Below are 11002 nucleotides of genomic sequence, written 5' to 3'. Positions count from 1 at the left end.
GTTTGAAGGTTTGTTTTATTCTTCCGAAGGCGAACCGTGTTCTAGGTGGCCATAAACAGCCTTGAGACCACTGCTCACCACGGGCATGAACAAAGGTCATCAAGAACTAGAAGGCCCCCAACTCATGCGCGAAGGATGTGAACGAGGAGCAAAGATCCCTTACCTCTATCTGTCTTGCTAGAGTAGAGGAATGGATAGAATAACCTTACTTAATGCCGCTTTCTCTCCTGCGGTTAGTAGTGGCATGAGTAGTTTACCCCTGTTAGCTAGTAAATTTTTTTGACAACTTTCCTGGATATTTATGGGCTATCTATCTTGCTTGCCAGTCCACTCATTGTTATCTGATAGCCATTGGAAACCTTCTAACTATTATCATATATAAAGAAATTCGGGGAATCTTTCCAGCGTACTCTCGTTGGTGCACACTCTGGACTTGTCGATCGTTATTCTATATGATGAGTGATTGATTGAATTGCTAGTCTGTCAGTGAGAGAAGCTGTGATCGAGAAAGTCCCGCCCAAAGAGCTTAGCCAAGAGTGGACCAGGCCATATGGCGGTCCCGCAAAGCCGGTCACCGGGAGCAAAGATCCTTCTCAATTGTTTCACTGCCATCCAAAACTCGGAAATAGTTTAATCAGTAAGTTCCTCCCCGCTGCAAGAGACCGAAGAAGGTTGTTGAATCTCGTGCAAGTTAGGTTGTGCTTGTATTGGCTGCAAGCGGAACGTAGGCGCTTTAGGTAGGTGTGTGTTGACCATGCACTCTCGCGTCATGTAATGTCGTATGATAGGATAGAGGTGGTGTGGTGATTGACCTCAATGCTAATGGTTATCCCCAAGGTTCAACGAATGAATGAAGCTATGATCGTACCCGGATAGAAATGACGGTCTTCCTCTGATGTCTCCAAGCCGACCAAAATCGGATAGTATCCATTAAGCTCACTTAGCCGGCCAAGGGGCAGTTTAAAGCTTGATTTGTTTATAATTGGTTGGATCTTGATTTGCCTGTGGTTAAATCTTTGAACCTTGAACAAGTATTCAATGTCTCATTTTGATTATCATAAGATTTCCAACTATTGCAACGAATAACACCACACCGAAACCTCGTAAGATTTTTTTTCATTTATATCTCTTTTTATTTAAAACTTTTCATTAAATTGCATTTTTATCATGCGATCACATGAAGGATAATTTTTTTTTCTGCATTAGGAGATCGAGAGATGCGACCATCTATAACTTTTTTAATTTTTTAGTTTTTATTTTAACAAATGAATAATTGTTAGTTTAATAAATAAAAAAATAATAAAAATATTTAAAAATAAATAAAAAATAATAAAAAATTTAAAAATAAATAAAAAATAATAAAAATATTTAAAAAATATTTATTATTTTAACTATTTTACGAGAATTTTTTTAACTATTTTACGAGGGATTTGATTTTTGATCGATATATAAAAATAAATATATTAAAAAATATCAATGACTCAAATTGATATGTTAGCTCTAAAGATTAGACTTACCATGATTAAAAGAAAATTGTAAATCTTTTTAAATGTGTATTTAACTTTTAAAAATTTTAAAAATAATTTTCTTGGACACAAAATTTATACTTTTAACTAATGATCATAGTCGTATTTTCGAATAAACCATCGTTTTTGAATTTTAAAATTATAAATAACGATCAAAATACTTCTTCCACTTTCTACTCGACAAAAATATTTAAAATATTTATTAATAAAAAAAACATTTTAACCAACTTTACACAATTTTAAAAAATAATTTATATATCATAAATTTGAAATCCCGGATTCACCTGCATTCGGTGATATGGTGTATTTCACATTTCACATTTCACATTTGACCAAATACCAACACGGCAACACCCTTTGCTTAACCGTACTTTGAAAAACACCATTCGACCCTTTAAAAGCATATGTAAATAGGAAACGGGGAAGATATCTCAGTAGAAAGACAGTAGAAAACCATTTAAAAAATGCACGCGAACTGAAGGGTCTCACATCCATGGCGTCTTGGCATTTCCTCAAACACCTAACCTACACACTTGGTGCCCATTCCACGACGGTGCTCTCCCGCCGCCTAATTCGCTCATCATCTCCTGCACTATCAATCTCATCTTCACTTACTTTTCTCTCCAAACATCGTCACAAAGTTAGTTACCACTGCCCTTCCCATAATAATAATATCCCAATCAAATTCAGAATTCATACGGCAGCTTCTTCTTCAACCGCTCTACCAGACAAGGCTTCAACTCCCTATCTTTCGGTTCTGATTCACTGTCCTAAAGATAATGCAGTAATTACTTAACCTTTTTTTTTTACTTTCTTTGTTGTTTACTATTTGTATATCTTAATGTTGCATATAAAGGAAGTAGGTGAGTTTATGATTTTCAAACAGACCATAACTTTGAGTACTTTAATTTGCATTGTTGAAGTAGTAACTTAAGTACGTGGGTCTGTGTGGAATCAAGTGTCACCTAGCGCCCTCTTTGGATAAACACTTGAATTAAAGGCTTATAGTATAGTAAATGCACTATGTATAAGATATTTCTATGAGTTTGATGCACATGCACGTCTATGTAAACAGTTTTACATTGACATCCAACACCAATGGTTATTGTGTAGTTATTTTGTGATGATGACAGTTATAATTGTGTGATAAAATGACAAAATCAATGGTTGTTATTAACTGATTGGTTTACACCTTTCTAATTCTATAGCAAAACATAAAACAAAATTTAGTTGTTTTCATATAAACTATAAGTCGTTTTCATAAACTATCTTGGAGAGCTTATGGAGATAAGTTGAAAACAACTTATGAACATATCATAAGATGTTTTTATATGCTCTCTCAAATAGTCTCACAAGTGTTTGTCTGTAGATAAACTCATATAAGCCAATCGAGATACACCCCTAGACTCCAATTAAATAAATGCTTAATTTCAAATGGCATGAAAACCTTATAATGTTGCCAAAATGTTTGACTTTAGCTTTTCTTTGTGCTCACAAGGATGTGCTTTCAGAAGCACTTTTATGCTTTGGTGCAAGTTCTGTTACCATGGATCAAAATGATGCATGTCAAACACTAGATGAGGTACACTTTTGGCTTATTTTGTTTGTTTTCGATTTGAAGATTAGTTGAATTTGCGAAAAGAAATATTGTAAGCAATAAAAGAGGAAAGGATACCATATAATCATGTCTTCCCTTGCACACAAGTTATGCTTAGATAACAATTTATAAATAATTGATTGGTCCACTTCAATTTGAATCATTTCAAATTTTTGTATGCCCAAGTTTAATTGTCCAACCTCCAAACCAATATCGGTGAGATTGTTTAAGACCATAGAATGATTTGTGAAGTTTACAAGCCAACTCTAACTACCCTGAGCAACAAACCTAGGAAGTTGCTCCGCATGTATGTTGCTCCATATGTATTCCCTCGGTATCAAGAAAAGATTTTTAACATTTAATCAGTGTTGTCAATTGCGAATTGCAGAAAATAGCGATTTGTTCAAATTCCATTATGCTACAGTGCTAAAGTGCCGTTACAACAGCTATTTGACAATATTTTGTATTAAATAGTGTCTCGCGAAACAATTGCTATTTGTTCTAATTCCGCTATGCTATAACGCTATAGCGCTGCTATAATTGCTATTTGACAACATTGTATTTTATTGATGTAAAGGCCATTTGTTCATGGCCATTTGATATTTAAGTTGCTCTGTAATCTTGGTCAAATTTAAGTAAATCTTCTAGCCAAAAGACGATTCACAATACAAATTGGTTCTACTTTTACATTGAAGACCCATTGACATCCTATAGGATTTTTATCTGAAGGTAAAGGAGGTAGAGACCAAATGTTGTTAAATCTATTGCTTTCATTTCCTCAATCATTTTTTGCTGCCTCCTAAATGGTAAATTTAGCTTCTTGGAAAGTTTTAGGAATAGAAGTAACTGGCAAGAAGGTGGTGAAAATATACAGAGCAGAAGTAACACGATGATAACTTACAAGGCTAAATTGCATTTTTGGTCCTTTAAGTTCTTTTTAGGTTTCACTTTGGTCCCTTACGTTTTGTTTGTTTCATTTTGGTCCCTTAAATTACTGACATTAGATGCTTTGATCCCTCAAGTTATTTTTGTTCCATTTTAATCTCTTAAGCTGCAAACATTAAACACTTTGGTTCCTTAAGTTGCAAACATAATACACTTTGGTCCTTTCTAATAATGTCTAACATTGTAACTTAAATGACCAAAGTGATTAAGTTTTGTAACTTAAAGGACTCAAATGTTTGACGTTTATAACTTAAGGGACTAAAAAATAATGAAAATAACTTTAGGAACCAAAACGTCCAATGTTTGTAACATAAGGGACCAAAATGAAATAAATAAAACTTAAGGGATCAAAGTGAAACCTAAAAATAACTTAAAGGTCAAAAAGTATAATATAGCCTAACTTACAATCATACATATGGCGATGATTACGATTAATGAAGTAGATGAAGGATGATATGGAAAAAGGAAGATAAGTTGGAAAATGTAATGTAACGCTGGGCTCAAGATCTTGTTGAGACGAAGGATGGTCAAAAGAAGCTGCAACAAAATCCAGATGAGATAAATGCTAATCCGAAGAAGCTAGAGAATCATTAAAAATTACAGAAACCTAACTTAGAATCTGATTGAGATACTGAAGAAGATTCATGAGGACGATGATGATAAGTGTTCCTTAGGACGAGAACCATCTTCTTGAAGAGTGATGGTTGGAAGATTAAGACAAGCAATAGGAAAAAGGGAGATTGAGTGTTTCTTCCTTTGAAGTTAAATATTGAAAAATCGTAAAAGAGAGCCACTTCTACAGTGATAAAGACAAAGAAACAATGTATTGGAGGAGAATAACACCTATAACCTTTTTTATTCTCAAGCATTATGGAAAATATACTTGGTTGCACGAGTGGTGTGATTTAGCATAGAATATGAAATATGATTGATTAAAAAACCAGCAGTAAGGACTGCATATTCCCTAAATTGTGAAGGGACATCAATTAACCTGAAGTATAAATCTATGAGAAGTACCAACTATCAATAAGATGACACTGTTTGCTTTCTGCAATATCATATGTTTTGCCGTGTGTGGACAACTAGACTGATGAATCATTCCTTGAGATGGTAAAAGACTTGAATAAGTTAAAACAGTATTATTTCGCATTACCAATCACTAAATTTGATTTTGGTGACTGAACTAGTAAAACTTTCAGAATTAAAATTTTGAGAAGTCAGTTAATGAAAATTAATTCATATTGATCTTTAAATCCAAATGCATCTTGAGAAGTTGTCAATGAAAATTACAGAATACATCTAAATGAACAATTTATAATTGAAACTTGGACTGACTTTTCATTTTATTTTTAAAAGAACAAGCATGTTTACTAAGTTGACAAGACTCACATTGAAGACTTTGCAAATGGGAAATAATAGGAACAAATTTCTTTATTTTTAAACTTGGATGACCCAAATGATTATGGAAAAAACATCAAGAATCAACTGTAGTACAAATGGCTAAGGTTGTGAAAAATATTTGAAATATCTCAACAGATATTAGTCCGTTTGAAGAAATATATGGCTGAAAACCACCTACTGTTTTGCAATTTTTGCCTAGGAAAGTGCGGGTAAGGTAGTTGCAAGAGAATTGACTGGTTGAGATGAGGCTTCAAGACAACCTAAATATCATAATCTGTGATCTCTGAACAGTATGACTAAGAGGGCTGATCAAAGCAGATCTGGTTTTTAGATAGTTGTTTTTTCTCAAATTCAGACCTCAAGGCCCTTCTAAAGTGATAGCAAAGTTGGGACCAATGGCTTACAAGTTAAATTTTCCACCTACTTCTAAAATCCAGTCAGTATTTCATGTGTCACTGTTGAAAAAGCCAGTGAGAAGCTGCCAGTAAAACAAACTTTGCCTGCAGAAATGGACAGTTAGAGGATTCTCAGAACCTAAGGTGGTGTTGGCCAAACAAACTCAATTTCAAATTGCCGATCTAGTCTCTACACTACTAATTAAATGAAAAGCCTAGGAGGAAGACTTTGTTATCTGCAATTGATTTCTTCATTTAGTCCCGAGGACACGACTGTATTTCAAGGAAGGGCAAGTGATGAGGCTATGAATCCTAATAGTGTGATGGAGGTTTGGAGCTTAATAAGGTAGCAAGTATGCCATGCCCGTAAGAAATGGAAGGTGTATTCAAGGAAAAGATAAAAAGGGACATGTGTGGCAGACTAGGGGAGAGTTGAAAAGGATTGGCTTCTAGGAGCTGGAGGAGCAAGGAAATGGGAGGGAATGTAACCTGTGGTCTGCTGCAGAAAAATACTCTAGTTTATGGAGTCTAGCATCTGGCTTGGGCAAGGAGGTGCAAACAGTTGCCTATTCATGTATTCTTCTTATTTCTTATATTTATTATTGTCGACATTCCGCTGTCTCTTTCAGTACTGTTATACTCATTTTGGCAATTACAATTCTATAGCGTGTCTTTCTCTTTTGTTTGTGAGTGTTACTTTGGATTGAATTTGCAAGTGTAATATCTGTCCTATCTGACTGGCTTTTAGGTTGTTTAATGGTTAGATTTGGTTATAAGTCAGCTAGACATTCAGCACTATAAATAACACACTGTATACAAATTCCATAAAGAACAACACATTACGTTTTTCTAATTCATTTTCACTTATTCTACTATTTGTCAAACTCTTAAGAAATTTTGAAAATCTATGACCTTCCAAGTTCCAAGCTACGTTATATAGGATTTTCTTTAGGGGCCTAGTATTAGGGAATGTGATATTTATTTGTCACAGTCTTTTTTTACTGTATTTTAAATAAACATCTCTTAAATTTGATGTCGAAGGCAGTAGTATTATTTATTTCTGAGTTCTATACAAATATTATTTTCTGTAGATTTGCATTACTTCTATCTATCCACAAGAAGAGGATATAAATTTGAGCATTTCCCATGCATTTGATTCTATTGGTTTCAAGGAGAAACCAAGATACGAAATTAAAGCTATCGAGGAGGAGGACTGGATAAAGAGATCTCAGGTCAATATCATTTGCTTATTTTGTTCATTTTACTTTTCATTGTCTGATCTCTTGTTAAGCTACTTAGGTGATTGAATCCAACTTGTGTGCATATAGTATCTGATATTGTAGTATATGTATAGAAGTTTGTGATAAGTAGGTTGCATTTTTTTGTTTTTCACTCTGAAGAAGTACAGCAGAAATTTCTTTCTCAATCTTTTAGTGTTTTTCTCAAATCATTTATTGTATTTGTGGGGCTCAAGTGAAAATGAAAGGACATTCTTGCGTGAACCAGAAACTAGTTTAGCATGTAAAGATGTAATTTTGTCAATAGTCTGGGTTAATACCTTAATATTCTTGAATGGTGTATGTTGTTTCCTATCCTTAATATTTAAAAAAATTATACATGCTAAAACTTGTTTTTGAAAATAAAATATCAAACTCATCTCTACCTATGCTTACAGGAATCGTTTCGTCCAGTAGAAGTTACTAAAGGTCTGTGGGTGGTGCCTGAGTGGAGTACTCCAACTGTATGACTAGCTTAAACTTTCTTTTCTGATAATCTGTTGATAATAACTTGCTATGGTTGTTGATAATGCATGTAAACTCTATTTGTTATCCCAACTTCTATGAATATTACGAGTAAGGCTATGTTGGTCCGTTTGATTTGCTTATAAATGAAGGATTGGACAACACACATATTTTAGTGTATGTTTGATTTCAAAAGTAGTTATGATGATAGAACAAAGCTAAAGGGGAAGATTAGGACAAGACTCAATTTATTTTACTCAATAAGTAAATGCAGAATTTCTTGTTGTAAGTACAACTTACTTAAAAGACAAAACTACTCATTTTCTTCTTTTCCTCCATGAAATATTATATGCTTTATAATTATATCCCATTCTTAATCTGAACGTCTGTGATAGAGTCACAGAAAAATAGGAATCTATGAACAGTAAAATGATAGATGAAATGAGAATTTATTTATTTATGGAAGAAGGGAAAATTCTGATACAGTGTATAGCCCAGAGCATAGCTCCTCCAGAGAAAATCGTATTCTCCTAATTCAATGATAACAATAATTATTCATGAGCAATACTACACTACCCTCCTCAATTTATTCCCCTATGTGTAACTGAAATCCCTAGAATTCAGAGAGTTTCTCTGCCCTGTCATTAATAGACTGCTTATTCTCTTTCTTACCCTTGCGGACATACGTTCTCCACACTGCAGGTTTGGTCCTTTCACTATTCTTAGACCCAATAATTATGTCATTACTCCCATTAGGAACTGCAGCCTTGTCCTCAAGGCTGAGAGATGAAAATTGACTTTTTAGTAAAATTCATCCTCCCAAGTTGTGTCTTCTACAACTCTTTCTTTCCAATGCACCAGCTGTCCTTCTTTCATCACTGATCTTGCAGCCAACAATTCTTCCGGTTCTCCCCCTTCTTCTGCTTCCATTTCTAATTCATCTGGTAGTCGAGGTCCATCAGAATAGTCTCCAATAGCTTTCTTGAGTTGTGAAATGTAAAACACTGCATGCACTCTACTTCCTTCAGGCAGCTTCAACTTATAGGACACTGCCCCTATTTTCTTTAGGATAGGAAATGGTCCAAAGTACCGTGGAGCCAGTTTCTGATTAATCCTTTTAGTCACCGTCTGCTGTCTATGGGGCCAGAGCTTCAAAAATACCCACTCACCCACTTCACATGAATATGCTTTTCTTTTCTTGTCCGAATACCTCTTCATCTGTTCTTGAGCCCTGTTCAAATGATACTTAAGTTGACGTAAGGCCTCATCACGATTGTTGAATATAAAGAGTATTGAGAGGCATATATTATGAATAACCCGTGTGTTTCAACTACACAGCGGAATCTCTTTATATAGACACAGGGTATTAAATAACCCTAATTTACAGTAATGCTAACGGGCCAGAATACTTACATACTTACAGCCCATATATATTATTTACATTCTACTATATAATGCTAACGGGCCAGAATACTTACATACTTACAGCCCATATATATTATTTACATTCTACTATAGTATTTAACACTCCCCCTCAAGCTGGAGCATATAAATCAAATGCACCTAGCTTGTTACATATATAACTAATTCTAGGACCTCGCAATGACTTTGTAAACACATCTGCTAACTGATCATTGGATTTGACAAAGCTGGTGATGATGTCACCTGATTCAATCTTTTCTCTAACAAAATGGCAGTCAATCTCAATATGCTTGGTCCTCTCATGAAACACCGGATTCGAGGCAATGTGCAATGCAGCTTGATTATCACATATTAATGTCATTGTGCTAGTCTCTTCAAATTGAAGTTCTTTCAGTAACTGTTTCAGCCAGATGAGTTCACATGTTACTAGTGCCATGGCCCTGTATTCTGCCTCAGCGCTGGATCTTGCAACAACATTTTGTTTCTTACTCTTCCAAGATATTAAATTTCCTCCTATGAGTACACAATACCCGGAAGTTGATCGTCTATCTATGGGTGAGCCTGCCCAATCAGCATCTGAGTAGCCAATTATTTGAGTATGTCCTCTGTCTTCATAAATGAGACCTTTTCCAGGTGCACTTTTGATGTATTTAAGAATCCGGATTACAGCATCCATATGTTCTTGGCAAGGAGAATTTAAGAACTGACTTACCACACTGACAGCAAAGGAAATGTCAGGACGAGTGACTGTGAGATAGTTTAATTTTCCAACCAATCTCCTATATCTTCCTGAATCTGATAGAGGCTCCCCCTGATTGGGTAGGAGTTTGACATTTGGATCCATAGGAGTATCAACTGACTTGGCATTTAGTAGGCCGGTTTCTTCAAGGATATCCATAGCATATTTTCTTTGTGAAATTACAAGGCCATCCTTAGATTGAGCTACTTCAATACCCAGAAAATAACGGAGTTTACCAAGGTCTTTAGTCTGAAATTTATTTGAGAGATGTTGTTTTAACTGGAGTATTCCTTGCTGATCACTACCAGTTATAACAATGTCATCCACATAAACAATAAGATAGATGCACCCTTGAGCTGAGTGATGATAAAATACAGAGTGATCGGCTTCACTGCGGATCATACCAAATTCTTGTACTACCGAGCTGAATCTGCCAAACCAAGCTCTAGGAGACTGTTTAAGACCATAAAGGGACCTGTGTAGCCGACAAACCATGTTGGAAGACTCCCCCTGAGCAACAAATCCTGGTGGTTGCTCCATATACACTTCCTCTTCAAAATCACCGTGCAAAAAGGCATTTTTAATGTCAAGCTGATGGAGGGGCCAATGTCTAATTGCTGCAATGGAGAAAAATAGTCTGACAGATGCCATTTTGGCAACCGGTGAGAATGTGTCACTGTAATCCAACCCAAAAATCTGAGTATATCCCTTGGCTACCAAACGAGCCTTAAATCGATCAATCTTACCATCAGGACCAACCTTCACTGTATAAAGCCAACGACACCCGACTACCGACTTCCCATGAGGTAGAGGTACCAATTCCCAAGTACCACTGCTTTGTAGAGCACACATCTCATCAAGCATTGCTTGCCTCCACTCAGGGTGGGATAATGCTTCACCTGTAGTTTTAGGAATAGAAACAGAAGACAAGGAGGACAAGCAAGTGTAATGTAAAGGAGAAAGACGATGATAACACAAATCAATATAATGAGGAGATGGATTACGGGTGGTGCGAATATCCTTACGAAGAGCAATGGGAAGGTCAGGCTCAGGTGGCAGGACTGGATCTGGAGGTGGTGTCGGAGGAGAGTCTATAATGGGAACAGGAACAGACACAACAGAGGGTAAGCATTGACGGTGATATGTTTATAGTGGTCAGGGAGGTTGAGGGGCAGACTTGGCAGGTTCGATAGGAATATGAGTGTGTGGGAGAGGGATAACTACTTGAGGAGGTT

General features: G+C 35.6%; 1 protein-coding gene across 2 annotated transcripts in view; it reads left to right on the top strand.

The window, feature by feature from the left end:
- Window positions 1–1807: 1807 nt before the first annotated feature.
- The window catches only part of LOC101496374 (uncharacterized), a 31839-nt gene continuing 22644 nt past the window's right edge, over window positions 1808–11002 (top strand). Inside the window, exons 1-4 of one of the 2 annotated variants that reach the window (XM_004509972.4) lie at window positions 1809–2310; window positions 3025–3108; window positions 6956–7096; window positions 7540–7605. In XM_004509972.4, coding sequence (XP_004510029.1) covers window positions 2020–2310; window positions 3025–3108; window positions 6956–7096; window positions 7540–7605 — 582 coding nt within the window. In that variant the 5' untranslated portion in view covers window positions 1809–2019. Of the gene's footprint in view, window positions 2311–3024; window positions 3109–6955; window positions 7097–7539; window positions 7606–11002 lie in introns of both variants that reach the window. The other variant, XM_073363822.1, reaches the window with a different exon arrangement.

Source organism: Cicer arietinum, chromosome 7 (assembly GCF_000331145.2).
Source record: "Cicer arietinum cultivar CDC Frontier isolate Library 1 chromosome 7, Cicar.CDCFrontier_v2.0, whole genome shotgun sequence".
Taxonomy (NCBI): domain Eukaryota; kingdom Viridiplantae; phylum Streptophyta; class Magnoliopsida; order Fabales; family Fabaceae; genus Cicer; species Cicer arietinum.
Note: the sequence above shows the minus strand (reverse complement) of the source record. Positions and strands in the feature narration are given on the sequence as shown.